This window comes from Poromitra crassiceps (genome assembly GCF_964638095.1).
Source record: "Poromitra crassiceps genome assembly, chromosome: 1".
Taxonomy (NCBI): domain Eukaryota; kingdom Metazoa; phylum Chordata; class Actinopteri; order Beryciformes; family Melamphaidae; genus Poromitra; species Poromitra crassiceps.
Window position 1 is genome coordinate 575,020 of NC_139623.1, and position 22,910 is coordinate 597,929.

Here is a 22,910-nt window from a genome sequence, read left to right on the forward strand (position 1 = left end):
GTACCAACTGAGTGCCACTCGTGTATGGGCAGGTGAAAGTGCCCAAGCCTTTAAGCTAGCCTTGCATTACACTGAATATACTGTGAAATGTCCTAAAAGCCTAAACATATTACCCCTATGCCTGTTTACACTCACATTCATCCTATGACTGATTTGCTATAGCATACTCTTCTAAGAGGCACCACTTGAACAGCGGTTACACATACTTTGGGCATTCATATACATAATGTAATGTCAGCATGAAAATCCCATTGACCTATTAGCATAAAGCAATGACTACCAAACAGGGTTAATTGCCGTCAGAAATCCACTTAACAAACTGACCTTGCTTTAGATCTGTAATTAACTCATCATAGCTACTTCTCTGTCATTTCAAATAAGCCCAGGGTGCTTTGGCGTGATTTCTAACCCCACATAGGATAAGCAATAACCACGCCCTGTGGCGCTGGGATTGGCCAGGAGCATTGAAGCTTGGGACTAAAGCACCTGGGGGTTTTCATCTTTTAAAATAAAGATGTTTAAAAAACTATTGCTTGTTACATTTTCAGTGCTGTACCTTTTCTCTGGGTAAGAATTGAGCTTGAAATTAACGATATGATACATTATATTATATGAGCTATGAACGTGAACACAACACCATTTATATTATTGCATGTTTTTATAGATTGTGTACATTGTGTAGATTACAATTATTATAGGCTACTTATTATTATTATTATTACTATGCTAAGGAAGGTAGGTGACCATAATTCATTTCAATGTCCGCTCTCGAAATCGCTGTCCGTTCTCTATTCAGTTGGTTCATGAAATCGCTGGGCTGCGTGCCCTCCAGTGTTGCTCCTGGCCAATCCCGGCGCCACAGGGCGTGGTTATTGCTTATCCTATGTGGGGTTAGAAATCACGCGGTGCTTTGGGGGTGTTCTCTCGCCTAGACAGACATACCCAACATCCTCACCCATAAGGCCTGAATGCATATTTCTGGCCATCTTTGAAAGGTAAAAAGCTAAGGAATATGAATCAAGTGTAAGTAAACTTACGTCTATTACCATTCCAGAGTAAATGGAGATGCAATAAAGGGGGGGGGGGGGGGGGGGATTCATCCTCCAGTGAATAATCTAATTTTAAAAGGTAATATCACCATTATAACCAAGATGGCACAGATAATAATGCTGCTGAATGTGTTGTCATACTCCTTGATTACAACTGTAACTGTAAGGCTGATGAAAATAAACTAAAATACACCATTTATGATGCAATTCTATAAATATGTATTCAGGCGCTCTGCATGTTTTGCCCATATTTACAGTTAGATGTTGAGTGTTTACTGGGGATTTTTACTTAAAGTCCCTTGAAACCAAAATGTTAGTTAGTAATTGTGTGGCTCAGAAATTATGATACATTACTTTCAACCCAAAGCCTTAAAATCGACATTTTTCTACAAGGTCTGGATGTCCACTTCCTCATTGAAGAGAGCAGTGCGCGAGGTGCTAAAATGCAGGAGCTTATGACGTCATAAGCTCTATATAACCTTTGTACACGCGCGCAACCCGCCCTGCTCCTTTTGTCCATTCTTTGCCCCCACAGCGCTCGCTCAGTGTCTGTCTGTCTCCCTCCCACTCTGTGTGCTGTGTGTCGAGCGCTATGCTGCCTGCCTGCCTGCTCTCTCTCTCTCTCTCTCTCTCTCGGGACTAGTGTGAGAGAGAGAGAGAGCAGGCAGCATAGCGCTCGACACACAGCACACAGAGTGGGAGGGAGACAGAAGCGCTGTGCACTCGCAGCGGCAGAGCAGAGATCTCTTCCTCTCAGTACGCTATGCGCGGAGCAACGCGCGAACACACACACACACACACCTCCATTGAAACTGTGTCTTTTTGAACCAGGAGACTCTAAGCCACTGTTAGCTCTGACATCGTTAAGGACTAAAGCCCCAAACGCACTGGGAGCGTCTGGCACTCGCGTTTTGAAGTCCACCCGTTGTTTTAAACGGCCAAACGTGCACCAAGAGCGTTCTGTAGTGTACGGGCGTCAAACTGCCTTGACGCCTGTACTCTAAACCTGTTTCCATTTTGGAGCGTCAAATGAGGTTCCAGCAGCGACCGAAACACCTGTAGTACAAACTGCCTGCCTACATATAAATAGCGACCTTTTCCCAAAATACTGCTGGTTCTGTACTGTTGGTATTGGTATCTGATGCTTGCAGTGCGCTATAGGAGCATCAATTGACACGCGTCAAATGAGGCGCGTCAATTGATGCTTTGTGTGTGTTTGGGGCTTTACATTACTAAAATCATCAGTTTTCTCCTGAATATAACATAAACATTGGCGAAATAGTTGGGGAAGAACATAATTTTCAGTATGACCATCAAATGTGACATTAGATGACTTGAAATACCCGGAAACAACAAGCTTTCTGCTAACCGGACCATGCTGCCTTCAGGCTCATATAGAGGAGCGTCGATAGAGGTATGGCATGAAAAAAATTAATTGAGAAAAACATTAACGATCTTTTAATCACAACTTGGTCCTATATTTACGAAGTTAGTATTTTTGTGAATTTATCAAATTGAGTATGTGGGCAATGTTTGTCTGTTTGTTTGTTTGTTTGTTTCAAGTTCTGTGTTTGGCCACAGCTCTGCCGTTTTACGCGCGATCAGGCTGAAACCTTCAGGGTGTGTAAAGGGCACCCGTGCGGGTGACCTGACAGAGCCAGATTATTGAATTAGGCTAATTAGCTAATGATGTGATGTCATCAGTGATGATGCCATAAGTCCTGTCAAAAGTGATGTCATAAGGGCGCGCACACACACATGCACGCACGCACGCACACACACACACACACACACACACACACACACAGGCAGGCAGGCATTGTGACAAGACTGATCAGTGATGTCTCACACACACACAAGGAGGCATTGTGACAAGACTGATCAGTGATGTCAGAGGGACACACACACACACTGATGATGTCATCAGTGATATAATGGGGCGCGCGCACACACACACACACACACACACACACACACACACACACACACACGAGGAGGCATTGTGACATCACTGATGCAAAAACATTTAGTGAGCAACACACACCCACACGCACCAATAGGGCATGTGATGCCACGCAGCAGCCGAGCTATGGGCTAGGCCACGCAGTGGCCTAGTTCTATAAAAATACCATCTTCCATCACAGCTTTTCTTTTTCACACATTTTTTTGGTCCCGCTGGTGTGAAGGTGACAAACTGGTGTAATATAACTACACTATATTATATAAAATTAAAATTAAAATGAATTCAGCATCATTGAGTAGCCATGTATTGGGATTTGTCCTTGATATCTATTAGAATATTGATGTATGAATGGACTCATAGTAATACCAACCTGCATAACAGCGTTAAAGAAGCAGGTGTTACCCAGGTTGTTGATGCCTTTGACAGGAACCAACATGCTGTTGATGACTGGACTCTTCCCTCTGGGTGGGTCAGCATAGTCAAACGGCTCCTCTCGCAGCTTGATGATCTTGGGCGATGTACCTGGAACAACAAGGCTAAATAGGTCAGTGATGCACAAGCGGGGGGGGGGGGGGACCACGCATTTGCTAACATGATATGAGAGCAACAGTAGGGATGAGCATGGAAGGTACAGATAGCTGATGGGGATTAGGTTTTGGGGAAAGGTCTTGGGTGTTGAAGACAGGTGTTCCAATGTCTACAGCTGGATCAGGCCTTCCAGGCAGAGGCTAATTGCTCGGACCAAGATATGGCAGCTAAGCTTGAGGATGGGGGCTGGAGCTCAGATGGTGGCTGGGGTGTGAACGCTGATTGGGGCTGGGAGTGAAAGCGGGCCTCAGAGAGAGAGAACTGGGGTTTTGCCCTGGAACTAGGACTGTGGCTGGGAGACTGGAGCTGGGAGCAGGCTGCTGGGATGGCAGCTGGAAGGAGAGCTGGGTCATCTGGGAAAGCAGATGACAGCTGTAGAAGTTTCCGCTGGTTTGGGAGAGGGGAGTGTGTGTGTGTGTGTGTGTGTGTGTGTGTGTGTGTGTGTGTGTGTGTGTGTGTGTGTGTGCGTGCCTGCGTGCGTGCGTGCATTCTCCAGAGCCAGCTGTTACTCCTGATCACCAATGAAAACTAACCTAAAACAGAAACTCAGATACAGATGTCTGTCTGTATGGTGGACAGAGGTAGACAGATGGTTGGAATCTAACACTGTGATACAGATAGTCTGCAGGGGATAGACTAGCCAGCAGCTAACAACAAGGCTAATGCTCAGGCCCGGCTCCAGACCCAAATTACAGAGGGGGCCTGCCCCTAGCTTGGGGGGGGGGGCAAGCTACCCAAGGGGGGTCCGGGGGGATTCTCCCCCGGAAGAAGATTTTGAACATTTTAAAGTAAAATTCGTCAACCTGGTGCATTTGAGAGCAAAATGAAGAGGCTAAATCTATGAAGAACTACACACATCTCTAATGTGTTGTGACTTTACAAATAATTAGGCCTAAACAATTAATATTAAATGTATTTACACATTGTGCACAAATTGCATTCATTGTGACAAATTTACAATAGTTAATATCCAGCCAGAATCATTGCAAATGGATGTTCAAAGTAACAGTTAGCAATAGCATTCAGTTAATCAATGCCTAATGACAGCCAGATTCCATTTTAAACTTTAAAACAGAAAAACGTTTTTAGCCACACAAGAAAAGAGAGAAAAAAGAAAAGAAATTAATTAATGGGGGGGCCAGTTTGGGGAATGGGGGGGCCCAGCCCGGTCAGCCCCCCCCCCCCAACGCCGGGCATGCTAATGCTGGGAATAAATGACAAGTGTTAATGATACAACTAACAGTGAGAAGTCCTGGCAAGACAGATTGAATAAAAGGAGGTCAAACCCTCACACATAGTTTTGGCAGGAATCCATAATGGCTTGTCTACAGGAAAAGGCCTGACCTGGCTTCTCATTAAAGAAAGGGTCTAAAGACAGAACAGAACTTTGCATAAAATAGCTTTTTGTGGTAAGACGTGCCCGGAACTCTAAGCATATGTTCAGACAGAAGGTAAAAACCAAAAGAAAAACAAGACTAGGTCAAAATCTATATGGCTGGACTGCAGTGTTGCCAGCTCTTTTCCAAGGAAAGTAGCTAATGGCTGATCAGAAAGTAGCTAATGGCTGATCAGAAAGTAGCTAATGGCTGATCACAAAGTAGCTAATGGCTGATTAGAAAGTAACTAATGGCTGATCAGAAAGTAACTAATGGCTGATTAGAAAGTAGATAATGGCTGATCACAAAGTAGCTAATGGCTGATTAGAAAGTAGATAATGGCTGATTAGAAAGTAACTAATGGCTGATCAGAAAGTAACTAATGGCTGATTAGAAAGTAGCTAATGGCTGATCACAAAGTAGCTAATGGCTGATTAGAAAGTAACTAATGGCTGATCAGAAAGTAACTAATGGCTGATTAGAAAGTAGCTAATGGCTGATCACAAAGTAGCTAATGGCTGATTAGAAAGTAGATAATGGCTGATCACAAAGTAGCTAATGGCTGATTAGAAAGTAGATAATGGCTGATCACAAAGTAGCTAATGGCTGATCAGAAAGTAGCTAATGGCTGATCACAAAGTAACTAATGGCTGATCAGAAAGTAGCTAATGGCTGATCACAAAGTAGCTAATGGCTGATCAGAAAGTAGCTAATGGCTGATCAGAAAGTAGCTAATGGCTGATCAGAAAGTAACTAATGGCTGATCAGAAAGTAGCTAATGGCTGATCACAAAGTAGCTAATGGCTGATCACAAAGTAGCTAATGGCTGATCAGAAAGTAGCTAATGGCTGATCACAAAGTAGCCAATGGCTGATCAGAAAGTAGCTAATGGCTGATCGCTGATCACAAAGTAGCTAATGGCTGATCAGAAAGTAGCTAATGGCTGATCACAAAGTAGCTAATGGCTGATCAGAAAGTAGCTAATGGCTGATCACAAAGTAGCTAATGGCTGATCAGAAAGTAAGTAATGGCTGATCAGAAAGTAGCTAATGGCTGATCACAAAGTAGCTAATGGCTGATCAGAAAGTAGCTAATGGCTGATCAGAAAGTAGCTAATGGCTGATCACAAAGTAGCTAATGGCTGATCACAAAGTAGCTAATGGCTGATCAGAAAGTAGCTAATGGCTGATCACAAAGTAGCTAATGGCTGATCACAAAGTAGCTAATGGCTGATCACAAAGTAGCTAATGGCTGATCGCTGATCACAAAGTAGCTAATGGCTGATCAGAAAGTAGCTAATGGCTGATCACAAAGTAGCTAATGGCTGATCACAAAGTAGCTAATGGCTGATCAGAAAGTAGCTAATGGCTGATCACAAAGTAGCTAATGGCTGATCAGAAAGTAGCTAATGGCTGATCAGAAAGTAGCTAATGGCTGATCACAAAGTAGCTAATGGCTGATCAGAAAGTAGCTAATGGCTGATCAGAAAGTAGCTAATGGCTGATCAGAAAGTAGCTAATGGCTGATCACAAAGTAGCTAATGGCTGATCAGAAAGTAGCTAATGGCTGATCACAAAGTAACTAATGGCTGATCAGAAAGCAGCTAATGGCTGATCAGAAAGTAACTAATGGCTGATCAGAAAGTCGCTAGAAGCTGCCAGATGATGTCACATGATCATTTGTATAGTAATATATGAGGCTGCGGCGACGCGGCATCATCTATTTTAATATGAAGTGCTGACTCAGACCCTGGCGGAGGGAGGGGGGCTATGGTGTGTGTGGGAAGCGCTGTGATCATCAGACCTCTCTTGATTAGACAAGTAAGTAGAGAAAAGTGTTGTTGCTATGCGCTTTTGAGAAATAAAGTCGCACAGGAGGTCTGCCCTCGCTGAGAGTGCATCCCAAAATGAAAATGTGAATTATGTCGTAAAGCAGTGATACTCAACTTGTGGCCACGATAGGGTGCAGACTGCAGAGTGGCCCCCCGATCATTTTCTAATTCGCAAATGAACAACAGCGCCATGACACTTTTCCCCGCATAGAGAAAAACGTTATATCAGAGTGTATCAGAGCTACGTTATAAATATAGCTACGTTGTGGATGAATTTAAATATCTTGGGGTCATACTTGAGTCCGACCTATCTTTCAAAAAACACATAAAAAAATGGTCCATGTCTTGAAATATAACATTGCAAATTTCCGGCATATTAGAAATTCCCTATCTACTCTGAGGCTGCCATGACTTATTTTAATGCTATGATATTATCTTATATACAACATTACTGTATGTCTTGTTGGACTCAGGCTAATAAAACGGCACTGAGCCCAATCTGTTCTCTATATGGACAAGCTCTTAAAGTGTTGGACAGGAAACCTAGACAGTATCACCATTGTATCATACTTACTAAAGATCATTTATTAAACCTTGATAATTTAACACATTCACTGCCAACAGTTTTTCCAATACAGTAGGTAGCTTCTGCCAAGGGTTTTTTTGAGGATTCTGGCTCATATTTCAAGAGCCGAGGATTATTTTCTGCTAGGACTTTGTGAACACAAAATATCTCAAAAGAACTAATAGAATGTGTGCTTTCTCTGTCTAAAAGAGTTAGTTTTTATCATGTTCTGTTATGTAGGCATTAGCAGTTGAATACAGCATGGTTTCAGCGTCTGAGAAGGAAAGCTGAGAAAAATGCATTTTTGTGAAATTCGATAGAACAGGCAGAACAGTCACTTTAACCATTTATTTTTGGCATCAGTGAGACATCAGACATCTAAACAATAGTTCTGAACAGTAATTTCCTCCATAACAGCACCCCCACCCCCCTCTCCTTCAAACTCCTCCCTCCGTGGGTGTGTCTCTGGTGGCTCTGCAGCGTGTGTCACAAGCGAGTCTCTGCTGCCTGTCTGTGCTGCCTGGCGGCCGCTCGTCGGGCGAGTCTGGATCGTGCTCGTTCGTTTCTGGGATTTCGGTTGTGAGCTGGGATGAAGCTGCGTGCAATTCTGGGCTTTCTGCATCGTGTTTCAAAGTGTGTTGCACCCAGAGTCTATTTTTGGAATCCCCCACCGTTGTGCGCCAGCTCCCAGCGCGAAAGCGTTTTCGCCAAACCATTTTCATGAGAATGGTTCCCTCACGCTTTTTCCTGCTGTTTTTGCTCGGCTTTTCTCTCTAGTCTGGAGAGCACTGTCGCCACTTAGTGGGTCGGTAAAATAGGTTATACACATTCAATAGCTCCCATATTTTTATAAGAGATGTAAAAGGGTTTGATCCACGTCCCACCGTCAAAAAATAAATAAAAAAAATTTGACGAGTTAACTCGTCGACGGCAGTCAACCGTTGTTGTTTTTTGACGAGTTAACTCGTCGACGGCAGTGAACGTGTTAATTACGTTTTTTGACCTCCGTTTATTTTATAAAATACTCCACAATGCTGCCCCTCCACCATTGCAAACCTTTGTACAGTCCTGCTCTGAGATAAGAACTAGAGCAGTAAGGTCTGCATCGAGAGAGGACTGTAATGTTCCTCAGAGAAAGTCTGTATTCGCCCAGACTGCTTTCTCCTTTAAAGCAATAAAAGGAATAAAGGAGTGGAATAAGTTACCCAGTAATATAAAAAACTTTCCAACCTACAATAGTTTCTCCCGTGAAGCTAAGAAGTGGTTTCTGAGCAACCAGTGTTGCCAGCACTAACCACATGGTGGTACTGTCTGGTGTGTGTGTGTGTGTGTGTGTGTGTGTGTGTGTGTGTGTGTGTGTGTGTGTGAGAGAGTTTCCTCCCTTGCTTTCAAGCTCAGCAGCCGCCACTGGTATAGATGTATGCATGTATGTATTCTATTTTTTTGTACTATTATCTATTTTGTACTAACCTATGCCCTTTCCCTATTTTTTACACTTTATGTATTTTATTGTGTTGTTTTTTTTACTCTGAATGGCCTCTGAATCCACCTGCCGAGGGACTCCAGATGGAAAGTAGCCTATGGCTAAATCTGTTACAATGCATCTCTTCCCCTACGGGGTTTAATGTCTTTTGTATATGTCCCTGACAAATGAACTAATAAACAATAATAAACAATAAATATCAACAACTAGCCAATGCTGGTGGCCCGTATGGATTGGAAACAGAGTTACTCGAAATGATTGGAAGTTATGTCAATTTGGTCATTCAGTGCCAATCAGTGGTGTTTTATTGCCATGTAATGTAATTCATGTTAGCCGCTAGCATCAGCAGCAGTACCAGATTACCCACAATGCCTTGCGTTGCCCCAGCACTAGCCAGGAAGCTATATTTTTTTCCCAGGATGGCGAAGGCATGACCCGCCTGTCTCTGCCTCAACGTTCATCGAGGTTAAACAGCCATAAAGTGCAGTTATTGAGTTTAAACAGCCATAAAGTGCAGTTATTGAGTTTAAACAGCCATAAAGTGCAGTTATTTATAATAAATAATATTATAATAATAAACTTTATTTATATAATATTATAATAATAATAATAAGTAAACAAGTAAACAATCGGCCAACATTGCGGCGAGCGATATTCTTTCCCATGATGGCGAAGGCATGACCCCCCCATCTCTGCCTCCACCATCCTGAGGGAAAAAAATATCGCAGCCAGGAAGAGGGCTCACGCTACATTTGAATGCAAAAATACAGCTGATAATATACAATTAGATTCTTTAAAAGTAAACGTTTGACCCTTTCAAAAGTACATCACAAACGGACAGACCTGTTTAATCCTTGCTAAAACAAACTGGTCCATTGGAGTGAATGGAGATGCTCTGGCGTTAGCTAATGATCACATGATGAAGGGGGATTCACCTTGACGTAATGATGAACCAAATCGGCCATTTTAGAGGGCAAACAAAAAGCATGTTTGAACTCATAGAGGGCACTCAGCCTGGAAATGATACAGTTTGTACAATTATAACAGTTTAGTCCCAGAATCCTTTACACATTACCTCAAAAGCCATATTTGGTTAAAAGCTGAGAAAATGTGTTTTAGGGTTTAGTCCTGCTTTAACTAAATTAACCCAACTAACTATCCTGTGTGCACAAAATTATGAGACTAAACTCCAGCGGACACCCCAAAACCCTACAATCCGCTACAGAAAAATGTATATTAATGTTTGTTTATTAACTGGGCCCTAGCCTCCTGTCATTTTGCAAAAGTTGCCCCCGGGCAAAGCAAGTTGGGTATCCCTGTCCTAAAGGTTGGTTGCTACGATTATGGTTAGGCAAGTAAAAACAACTTGGTTATGTTAAGGTTACATTAGAAAAACGTTGCTATTTTTTTAATGTGGCTTACAGTATGGGATGCAGTCCCAGGGAGGGTATTAGCCTCTCGCCCCAATTGCCAACACTGCTGGACTGTGTGCCGGGCCTGCCGGCTGTCCACGTGTTTTGGCCGACCAATGGTGTAACTTCATCACTCACTCAGTCAGTCGCTCAGTCAGACTCAGAGATGTTTGCGTTTATTGGGCTGGCACTGCTGTTGCAGTCGAGCCAAAAATAAAGGTGGCGCGAATGCATTGAAAGCCAATAGAAGGAGGGGAACGGAATGAGATGAAGGAAAGTTCGCTCTAGGTGGCAAAGAGTCAAGCTGACATTTCTCAACTCAACTCAATTTCTCAAGTGAGAAATTAGCCTAATGCAGTAAATCAAAAATGATCAACTCAAAGCAGGACTCTATCCAAGTCACGTGACCACCAGCAGGACTCTATCCAAGTCACGTGACTCTATCCAAGTCACGTGACCACTCTATCCAAGTCACGTGACCACCAAACTGTTTGAAAGTACGGTAATGCATAACTACCTGGCCACAAGCACTGAATAGTTACCTAGCGCACATGCTGGCTCTAGGTATGATACGCAAGGCTTAGAGAGAGCAATTAACAATTAACATTCTTACCAGCTCATCGCTTCTCATTTAATTGTCAACCGTCCGGTTAGTGAAGGCAAAGACAAGTGGTGTTCCATCACATTAAGCATTCATGAACAAAGCAAGTGAGAGGACCCAAGGCTGTAGAGACAAGACAGAGATAGACGCAACCCTCCCCCGTCCCAGGCAGTACACATTTTACACTATGTAGCCCGTCTTTCATGCTCCAAGAGGCTGCAAGCTGCCTAAGTGGCTCACGCTCACACACACACACACACACACACACACACACACACGCAAGGGATGAAACGATTACCGGTTTAATGATAAACCGTGATCAAATTCCTGACCGTCAGTATTACCGTTTCAAATTATAATTATCGTTAAAACGCTGTTTGCTTGTTTATTCAAAGCTTATTAACACATTCACTGCCAACAGTTTTTTTTTTACTGTAGGTAGCTTCTGCCAAGGTTTTTTTTTGAGGATTCTGGCTCATCTTTCAAGAGCCGAGGATTATTTTCTGTTAGGATTTTGTGAACACAAAATATCTCAAAAAAACTAATAGAATGTGTGCTTTCTCTGTCTAAAAGAGTTAGTTTGTAGAGTTAGTAGTTATGTAGGCATTAGCAGTTGAATACAGCATGGTTTCAGCGTCTGAAAATTTAAGCTGAGATAAATGGCTTTTTGTGAAATTCGATAGAACAGTCACTTTAACCATTTATTTTTGGCATCAGTAAGACGTCAGACATCTAAACAATAGTTTTGAACAGTAATTTCCTCCATAACAGCAGGAAACCCCCCTCTCCTTCAAACTCCTCCCTCCGTGTGTGTTCTCCTCCCTCCGTGGCTGCAGCGGGTGTGTCACAAGCGAGTTTCTGCTGCCTGTCTGCTGCCTGGCTGCCCCTCGTCGGGCGAGTCTGGATGGGCTCGCTCGTTTCTTGGGGTTTCGGTTGAGAGATTTGATGAAGCTTTTGCGATTCTGGGCTTATTTATGCTGCGTGTTTCAAAGTGTGTTGGACCCAGTCTATTTTTGGAACCCCCCACCGTTGTGCGCCACCATTGTGCGCCACCGTTGTGCGCCAGCGCGAAAGCGTTTTCGCCAAACCATTCTACAGTATGAGAATGGTTTCCTCGTGCTTTCCCCTGCAGTTTTGGCTCTGCTTTTTCTAGTCTGGAGAGCACTGTCGCCACTTAGTGGGTCGGTGGAATGGGTTGTACACGTTCGGTGGCTCCCATATTTTTATAGGAGATGTAAAAGGGTTAGATCCACGTCCCACCGTCAAAAAAAAAAAAAAAAAAAATTTGACGAGATATCTCGTCCACGGCAGTCAACCGCTGGTTTCTGCTTGACGAGATATCTCGTCAACGGCAATGAACGTGTTAAAAGTGATGTCCAAACTGCACCAAATCCTATTGGCTATGTTATTATTTTAATGCTGCTAAAGGCCCAATTATACTGCATTTTCATCCGACAATAAATGCGTCCGTTTCAAACGGTGTAATCGTCACTGCCCACATACTTCCATTCGTCTTTCACGTTGGTATCATGTTAAGCAATACATCCACCAGTGGGCAGTAAAGAGTCAAATGTGTGAGTGTGTGTGTGGTTCTGCTCCATTTCATGTGTATCCGTAAGCTTTCAGAGGACGGGCAGAAATACGCACAAAATGATCGCAGAATACGGACATAAGGCTCTGTCCGTCTCCATCTTTAGTGTAGAGTATAATTGGGCCTTAAAGACCCTGGATACCAAAATCCACAAAAACCTTCTAACTATGTAATTTAGGGTCTTATGTGACTAATTGTAATTGTCACAATAAGAAAAAATTAAAAAAAATTCATACCTTACACACACACACACAGACACACAGACACACACACAGACACACACACACACACGCACGCACACACACAGAGCATTGCTGCAGATGATGTGGGCTATGTATTGGCTAGGTGGATGTCTTGAATAATATAATAATAATACCATTTGATTGCTATTACGTGATTGGTAGGAAGTGGTTTATCTGTCTTTTATGAAGGTCACACAAAACATTCATTATTATGACATGATGATGATTTCCTCCAGGGTTTTCAGTTTCCTCTGTAATAAATATGGACGAATTAAGCAGAATTGCAAGCAATTTGCAATACTGAAAACTGTTGATTGGGGGGGGGGGTCTTCCCATTGCAAGGACTAGTAATATTACTTTCAGAACTTCAGGCTGTAAAGAAATAGACCAACAATTGGTCACACAATATGCTCAATAAGCATCATAGGAAGGACTCAGAAGTCAGTTAGCACCATTGCTTTCTGACAGTTGGCCCCCGGCCCTTTACGGCTGCAGTGTGTGAATGAGTTTGGTGCAGTGAAGAGAGCAGGTTGGCAGTGAAGAGAGCAGGTTGGCAGTGAAGAGAGCAGGTTGGCAGTGAGGTCCCTGGCCTAAACCCACTCATGCCCAAAGCAAGGAAACTTCAGTCAATTACAAACCATGGTAATCACCATGAGAACCTGCACCTTGACTCTCACCACTCTCCCCACACAGCAATGCCCTTGCCTTTGCACATCTGCTTCAATTCATAGAAGCACTCCTCATGCACAACACATTTACTGACAAAGCTATTCATCCAGCAGCAGCAGTCAGCCCACTGCAGGGAGCTTTTCTTCTCCAAGAGGACACTGGCAGGCTGCATGGCCTAGTCACGCTCGCTGGGATATGAACCCTGGCCTTCTTTACTCGTGGCCCGGCAGTTTACATTTAACACTCAATTCAATTCCTCTCCTGCAAAGGCGGCTGGGGGCAACATTTCTGCTAAACAGAATTGAGAAGAAAAATCCACAATCACTTGAAGACGCCCCGCCCATGCGTGCGCACGCACGCACGCACGCACGCGCGCGCACGCACGCACGCACGCACGCACGCACGCACACACACACACACACACACACACACACACACACACACACACACACACACACACACACACACACACACACACACACTTAATTCCAGGTTTGCCAGTGCCACTATTATATTTTCTCAGCTGCACAAAAATGTCTTACTTCAAACTCATATTGCTTTAACCGATAAATGTGGTCAAGGCCTTTTCTGTCCTTTCTTGCCAAGAACATTGTAACTTGCTCTTTTTTAGTCTTGGGGCATTTAAGATACCGTAAATTCCGGACTATAAGCCGCGGCTTTTTTCCCGTTTTTTGGCCCCTGCGGCTTATATAACGGTGCGTCTTATCTATGGATTTTTTCAGAAAAAAAAAAAAAAAAAAAAAAAAATCTCTCTTTTTTAGCACTCTTTCTAACTATAAATCCACTTCTGTTTTAATTTCCTCTCTTGCCCTCTTTTCACCACACCGCGGACACTGTGTGCACTGTAAAAATAAACAACGGTGGTGTTGTGTTATGTTGTTTTGTTGAAATGTTACGGTAATACGGTAAATGGGAGCTTCCTCAAACAGCCATCTCTTTCCCGACAATCCCCTCTGTGCGTGACCACTTACATATGGTAATTACGGTAAGCAAACGGCCACAAGCCCATCAACTCCCTCCCCCGACTACCAGGAGAAAATCACAAACTTCGGCGAATTCACACAAAGGAAGATCAAGGAATATTCCATCGAACCGGAGCAGATCATAAATATGGATGAAGTGCCTTTGACGTTCGACCTGCCACTCACTCGGACTGTTAACAAGAAGCGCCCTGGAGGATTCTTTCACCAAAAAAAAGCTTTGCTCGTTCTCGACAGCATGAGAACGAGCAGTAGATGATCATGAGGTGTTTTTTCAGACGTGTCGATATAGCAGTTTATCGCAAAAGTGTAATGGAAACACATTTTTCGCATTTGCACGTCATGTGACCCATATTATCCCTTGGAAAAGGAGCGGAAAATAAGTTTGGTAAGTAAGGTTCGATAGCCGTGTCAAAACCTCCGCAGCAAGTGGAAAACTTTGAAGCAACGCTACCTAGCAGAAAGACGAGTGTTGTGCAAAAGCGTAGCCGGGCAAATTAGATAATGTTTAATGGCAGAAATCGGTCCATGGTGACAGCAGGCTGCCTGTGTGCGCGCATTTGGCACAGCGGCGAGATGAGAGGATGAAAAGCACACACTGGTGCGGTGGTGCTGTCTGAAGTGAATACAGTGACTGTGAGTAGGCTAATACATTGCACACGTTTCAGGTGCAATTATAGAACCAAATCAGCCTTTTCCCCCCTCCATCTCTAAATCGGACCAGTTGTAGGCTATTAGGCTACCTTTTTTCCTCTGCCTGTCGCGCTGACTGCATTCACGCAGCCAGCAACATTTTGCGACTCATTTTCTTTTGAATTGATAATCAGGCTCGTTTATATGCATTGTAACTTCATGTTGGGATTTCCATTGACCATTGGTTGGATTTGAGCATGCAGGGGACGGGATATGGGGCAGATCCCCGTGCGTAATCACTGTGGCAGCTGCTGCAACGGGGAATCACTCAAACGCAACTTCAATGGAAACGCCTACAAGTCGCAATTGTACATTGTCGAAGTTGTAGAAATATCGCAATTCTTTTGCGAAAAACTGTAATGGAAACACAGCTATAGATGAAGAGGAGTTCGTTGGTTTTGAGTGACAATGAAGGAGAGAGGAGAGTGGTTGACGAAGCCACCCTGAACCTGTTCGTTTCCGACACTGAAGATGAGGACTTTGGTGGTTTCAGTACGCAGGAAGAAGAGGAAGACGAGCATTAGTGACTTGACTTCTCTGGTTACAGGTTTGCTGCACATATAGCCTATTGTTGTGTGATTTTGTCTGGGGATTAGTGACCTGACTTTTGTTTTGTTTTGTTGAAATGTTAATAAATGGGAGCTTCCCCAAACAGCCATCGCTTTCCCGACATTCCTCTCTGTGCACGAACCCTTTCATATGGTAATTAAACATCAAAACACCCGCGGCTTATAGTCCGGTGCGGCTTATAGAAGAAAAAAATAGTCAATTTTGGTCCCGCGGCTTATACACCGGTGCGTCTTATAGTCCGGAATTTACGGTAGGCAAAATAGGGCTGCACGATATTGGAAAAAACTGACATTGCGATATTTCCCCCGCCTGCGATATATATTGCGATATGAAAAAATACAGAGATTTTCACCAGATTACCAGATGACTTACATACATGAAAAAGTGAGTGAGTTATGACATTCTACTTTAAAATGTCACTAGCCTACACTTCACTTAGTGTAATGCAGCTTTTAAAGCCAGGGAAAGAGAACATTTATGCCGTAGCACCATATTACCATATCCAACATCTAAGACCATATAGTCTCATATCACAATATTGATATACAATTTATATATTGCCCACCTCTAATATTGAGTGCCAGAATCAACCTCCCAATCATGCTATTTGCAGAAAAACCTTAGATTTCATTGATTATAATCACTGCTTTCAACTTCTTTCTGATATAAATGCATCTTGTGAAGTTAAATGAGCCTGAGGTCAGCTGTTTTAATTTTAATTTTAACTTTTAATTTTCTACTCAAATAACGTTTCAATAAATCAACAATGAAACACCCCTGCCACTTTACACACTTGGTCTGACCCCCCCGGAAACCACCTCCAGAAACTACCAAGTGGTACGCTCCGCATCTGGGGAGTTCCGGTTTTGGAGCGCAAGGCAGTACAAGGATTCACATGCAGCAGAGACTGGTGATAAACAATTCATTTGTGAAAAGTAATAAATATACATTTAATTGCCGAGATATGTCTCGTCTTTTTATTTTCACTGAAATGTTTTGTGTAAATGAGTCACTATGTATGATTAACTCTACCGTAACTGCTATCATGTGATGCAACATCAGAGACTGAAGGGGGGAGACAGCCACAGTGATACACGGACAACTTCTCAGTAATCACTTTAGCCTTCGTGTCATTATAAGTTGCTGTCTTGCTTTTTGGTGTTTCAAGAGTAAATATCTCCACTCCACGGACATGTTGAGTTACAGCAGCCAGCCTGCTGTATGCTAGTGCGCTGCAAGCTGTGGACAAGTCCGCCTCCGCAATTCATTTACAGACAGGCTACTGTCAGCAACGCAACATAAGCAAAAATAATTCAATTGAGCTCTCTGTGCATGTCTGTTGTGTTGAAGCTAAACACTAAATGAGTGAGTACAGTAGTGGGGCGTGTCTCTCCTTTGAGATAACCTGCATTTCACTCAGTAGGCTCCTCCCCTAAAGTGAGAGTTTATCAAGCAACATGACGAGTTAATTTGCTTTTGACATCACACGTCCTGCGATGTGACTATCACGCATGCGCACATTGTAATGACGATGTGTAAACGATATATCGTGCAGCCCTAGTGCAAAATGTTAACAATTCATGACAGAAAAAATACAGATGAATTAGGGCTGCATGATTTTGAAGAAATAACTAACTAATTTAAATTATTTTGACTGACATTGCAATTGCGATATGATTTTTGATATTAGAGGTAGGGATGCACGATATGGATTTTTAGAGCCGATACGATAACCGATAAATATATTCTTCTTGGCCGATAACCGATACGATATAACCGATAATTATTATATAAAAAAAAATATATATATATATATTTTTAGTTTTTAACCTGTATTTTATGCACACCTGGGGTTAAAAAAGGGTTAGGGTAGATGTATGGATGTAGTGAGCATAGTTCTTCTGACCTAACCAAATCTAACTGACATCACTGTGAACGCAAAACGAAGAAAACTTCTGATATAATATGATTGTTTTAATAAAGTGTATCACTCAATTATAGTCAATACAAAAATAAAGGCTTTTATATAACGGAAAGCCAAGCTGCTTAGTCTGCAGATAAAACACAATGACAAAAGGCATAGTAATTTAGACTTGTCATACTGATCTGTTAAAATTTTGCATGGGTTCCAGTTCTCAGTGAGTTGTAGCCTGGGCCCAATGAATGGGGCAGGCACTATATAAACCATCTGTGTCGTTTCACTTTTTACTGAAAAATGCTGCCACCAGATTAAAGAGAAGAACCCTATGTTGACTGACTGATGCTTTTTATGTAGCCTAATGTGCGCGCGACTGCGCCTTTGTTTTCATTATTGGCTGTTAGATGGCTCTGTCCAGCACTATGGTCCAGCAGCTAACGCTAACTAGCGCGGTTAGCTTAACGTTAGCGAGTGGTTGCGAGTTAAATACACAATCCCTGGATGTTTCATTTCGGGTAAAGGGGTTTCCATTAGTTTCTATAAGTTTACGCCAGCTCTGTGTATTAAGTGCTTTTGCGGGGCTGTTTGATCACAAGCCACAGACTGTAAATGTCACAAGCATTTTGTCTGCCAAGCGGACGAGTCTGCAGGGTAGGCCGCACGACGAGCTAATGCTAACAAAACTCGCTAACAATAACAACAAACATATCCGCTGCATCATCGCCAGCTTTGGTTTAACGTAATGCCAGCTTATTGGTTTCCCCTCCTCTCGGAACCTGTGTGGGACATGGATTGCAAATTACAGTAGCTTGATAATTCTGAAACTGCAGCATACTGGCAGCAGCCATGTTTGCGTCGCAGCTGTGATGTCACGAATGTGCGACAACAAAAGCTCCGCTTCCGAGGCAAAAAATAAAGCAGGATTATTATCGGATAATTTATCGGAAAAAGGCCATTATCGGAATAATAAATAATAACGCAAATGGCCATATTGGCCGATAATTTATCGGTCCGATAATTATCGTGCATCCCTAATTAGAGGGAATGATCATTTTACATGATTGAACTAGCAATACCGCCACACGGTTGTATGCCTCCGCCAACAAGTTGCAGTCTACATCCATGTCTGTCCAGACTCCTACAGACAAATAGCTTGAAGCCCACAGCACAGTGGTGTGGACATTCAGCCTTATGGCACTTTAGGCAATATTTGGGGTTACCTCAACAACACGGCTAATCATTTTCAACATGGAAAATGGTCCTACCCCTATCCCTAAACCACCACAGCCTCCCAGCCCCCTGTCCCCTACTCACCCCTCGAACCCCGAATCTCTAAATACCTGCCTATCCACCGTAGGGCCCCTTTTCCCTTTTCTGGCCCACCTACCCACTACTCCTTTGCCTGCCTAACGTCCCCCCCCCCCCCCCCCCCCCCCTTCCCTGGCCTCATCATCACCACCGACCCCTAAACTCCCCTCCTCTCCTCTTGGTCGATGTCACCAATGCGGACTCATGGATCACCCTCGTGGAACTCCCAATCTTTTTACCCCTTTTTCACCTAGCTAATTAACTAGTATTCCCTGAACTTACGAACACTTAAAGACTATATTTTCTTTTCTTTTTTTTTGGACTCTACCTTTTACATTTTCAACTCTCTTCCCCTGATCTTAGGATCATTTAAAGACTACATTTTCGTATTCCTTTTGTTGGACTCCTATTTACATTAGGGCTGTGAATCTTCACTGGCCTCACGATTCGATTTGATTACGATTCAGAGGGCTACGATTCGATTCGATTACGATTATCGATGCATCTCGATGCATCTTAAATCGATGCATCACTTTTTTCCGCAATACATGATTTATTTTTTCTCACTTTCTTTTTTCTCACTGTGTGGCTACTTTTAAAATAAAAGTGCATTTGGAATTGCATTGTATTATGATCCATAATTAAAATAAACAACTGCATGTACTTCCATTATATTTTATTTGATTATTAAAAAAAAAAAAAAAAAACGATTTTTGACATTTGTGAATCGATGCAGAATCGTGCACGTCCGCATCGCGATGCATCTTATAATCGATTATTTTTGACACCCCTAATTTACATTTTCAATTTTCTGTTCTTTTGTACATTTTATTGCCATAATCTGAAACTCTGTAAATGGTTTAGCCCGGCATCTTCTCGGCCTGTCCCGGAGGGGGGTCCCCAGATGGGGTCCATAGCTGGACCCCTACAGTACATTGGCCCTCACAAGGTTCCTCCTCAGCCAAGTCACTGAGGCAATCCATGTGGTGGAAATGTTTCCTTGCACGCACTCGGGGTGAGGGGGGTGCCGTTGTGTCCCCGCCTGGCCTTCTCTCCCGCGCCTTATGTGTGTGGGGGCGGGGGGCATCGGTGCTCTCCATCAATGGTCGAGGGCTGCTGGTAGGTTAGAATAGCGTAGGTTAGGCGATAGATTAGCTACAGCCTAACTGTAGGCTGTAGACCTGTTATAGTGTTCAGGCTAAAATCAGACTAGAGCAGAATAGGACAGGCCAGAATAGGCTGTAGATTAGCTAGATTCCCTGTGGTTCCAGTTAATGTCTAGAGTAGTCAGATTGTCTGATTTTCTCTGCCCTTTTCCTGCTCTCTCCTCTCTCACACTCTCAAGCATGCCACTCATTCTACTCTAAAGCATGGCATCCCCTCCTTTCCCTGTTCTCTCCACATACTCTCTCTCATACTCCACCTGCTCTCCCTCCCCACCTCCTCCCCTTCCTGAACTCTCCCCCCACTGTTCTAAAGCATGGCATCCATTCTATTCTAAAGCATGGCACCCATTCTCTTTCCCCCTTCCCCTGCTCCTTCCCCACCTCTCCCTCCCTGTTCTCTCCTCCCCCATATTTCCCATTCCTTCCCCACCTCCTGCCTTTCTATGCTCTCTCCTCCCCCACATCCCCCCGCTCTCCCCCCTCCCGCTCTCTCCTCTTTCCCCCTTCCCCTGCTCCTTCCCCACCTCTCCCTCCCTGTTCTCTCCTCCCCCATGTTTCCCATTCCCTCCCCACCTCCTGCCTTTCTACGCTCTCTCCTCCCACACATCCCCCCGCTCTCCCCCTCCCTTCTCCTGCTCTCTCCTCTTTCCCCCTTCCCCTGCTCCTTCCCCACCTCTCCCTCCCTGTTCTCTCCTCCACCATATTTCCCATTCCCTCCCCACCTCCTGCCTTTCTATGCTCTCTCCTCCCCCACATCCCCCCGCTCTCCCCCTCGCTTCTCCTGCTCTCTCCTCTTTCCCCCTTCCCCTACTCCTTCCCCACCTCTCCCTCCCTGTTCTCTCCTCCCCCATGTTTCCCATTCCCTCCCCACCTCCTGCCTTTCTATGCTCTCTCCTCCCCCACATCCCCCCGCTCTCCCCCTCCCTTCTCCTGCTCTCTCCTCTTTCCCCCTTCCCCTGCTCCTTCCCCACCTCTCCCTCCCTGTCCTCCCCCATATTTCCCATTCCCTCCCCACCTCCTGCCTTTCTATGCTCTCTCCTCCCCCACATCCCCCCGCTCTCCCCCTCGCTTCTCCTGCTCTCTCCGCTTTCCCCCTTCCCCTGCTCCTTCCCCACCTCCTCTCCTCCCCACATTCCTCTCCCTCCCCTGCACCCTCACCACCTCCTCCCTTTCCTGATCTCTCCTCCCCCACTATTCTAAAGCATGGCACCCATTCTATCCTCTCCCACTATTCCGCCACTATTCTAAAGCATGGCACCCATTCTACCCTAAAGCGTGGCACCCATTCTATCCTATATTTCCATATTTTCTATATTTCTCTATCATATGATTGTTCAATGTGTTATTATTACTACTGTAATTTGCTACTGTTGTGTCAGCTAGCCCTCCTTTCCCTGTTCTCTCCATATACTCTCTCATACTCCTAGCCAATCCCTCTACACCCCAGCCCCCACCCACCCCTCGAATCCTGACTCTCTACGACCTCCCTATCCATAGCTATGGCCCCTTTTACCTAGCCCCGCCCCCCTTGCTTGATGGACGGATGGAGGGACGGACGGACATGTGGTCACAGTGACCTCGAACTTTGAGCTTTCACCTCCAAAATCTAATCAGTTTATCCTCGAGTCCAAGTTGATTTTTGAGCCAAATTTGAAGAAATTCCCTCAAGGCATCCATGAGATATCGTGTTAACAAGCATGGAATCGACGGTCGTGAGGTCCAAGCGACATTGAACTTTGACCACCAAAATCTAATCAGTTCATCCTTGAGTCCAAGTAGATGTTTGAGCCAAATTTGATGACATTCCGTCAAGGGGTTCCTGAGATATCGCATTAACAACCATGAAATTGGTGGTTACAGTGACCTTGAACTTTGACCACCAAAATCTAATCAGTTAATTGTTGAGTCCAAGTGGATGTTTGAGCCAAATTTGAAGAAATTCCCTGAAAGGCGTTCCTGAGATATTGCGTTAACAAGCATGAAACGGGCGGTCGTGAGGTGACAGTAACCTTGAACCACCAAAATCTAATCAGTTCATCCTTTTTTTCAGATTCTCCCCCCATTTTCTCCCCAATTGTACTTTAATTGTACCCAATTGGCCAATTTCCCCCTGCTGCTCCGGTCACTGCACCCCCTCTGCCAATCTGGGGAGAGCCATAGCCATACCTTTAATCTGGCTTTCCACCCGCAGACAGCCAATGAGCCTTTTTCACAGCTGCCATTTTGTGTCTAAAAGGCAGGGTAAACAAATGTGCAATCAACTCACTAATTAGGGGCCCAGCACTCCAGTACCTAAATGGACTGGAAGTTGGAAACCCTAATTAATGTTTTGGTGCACCTGTGTTACTTCCTGCCTTTTAGACACAAGATGGCTGCTATGAAAAACCTAATCAGTTCATCCTTGAGTCCAAGTGGACGTTTGAGCCAAATTTGAAGGCATTCCTGAGAGATCGCATTAATGAGCATCAGACGGAGGGACGGACGCACAATCCGAAAACATAATGCCTCCGGCGACGGCTATCACCGGCGGAGGCATAAAAACATATTCAAATGCTTATGGTGTGATTTTTGCGTGGCTATGATTCTGTACCAAACAAAGATGTTTTGGTAAGTCTGTAGAATATGATGTGTAGGCCAGGACATCACTGCAGCATGACAATATTTCATTTAAAATGGTATTTTGACAAACATTTCACCTTTAACAAATATTGTGCCTCCTGCAAATTGGTAATTGCAGTAGGGCCATATTGCGATTTCGATTAAATTTGGATTACCGTAATTGTGCAGCCCTAAGATCAATACACAATAACACTATTTACATTTTTTGATTTCCAATTCTTCAGCAAGACGCTCAAACAATTGGCAGGAAATGTTGACCATCAGA

General features: G+C 43.9%; 1 protein-coding gene across 2 annotated transcripts in view; it reads right to left on the reverse strand.

Annotated features, from left to right (window-relative positions):
* usp45 (ubiquitin specific peptidase 45) overlaps positions 1–22,910 on the reverse strand; it is a 122,350-nt gene that overhangs the window by 59,439 nt on the left and 40,001 nt on the right. For both annotated transcript variants that reach the window (XR_014552681.1, XM_083635969.1), the window contains exon 6: positions 3,383–3,534. Coding sequence is in view for 1 of the 2 variants with exons in the window: in XM_083635969.1 (XP_083492095.1) it covers positions 3,383–3,534 (152 nt within the window). In the remaining variant the exon portion in view is untranslated. The remainder of the gene's footprint in view (positions 1–3,382; positions 3,535–22,910) is intronic.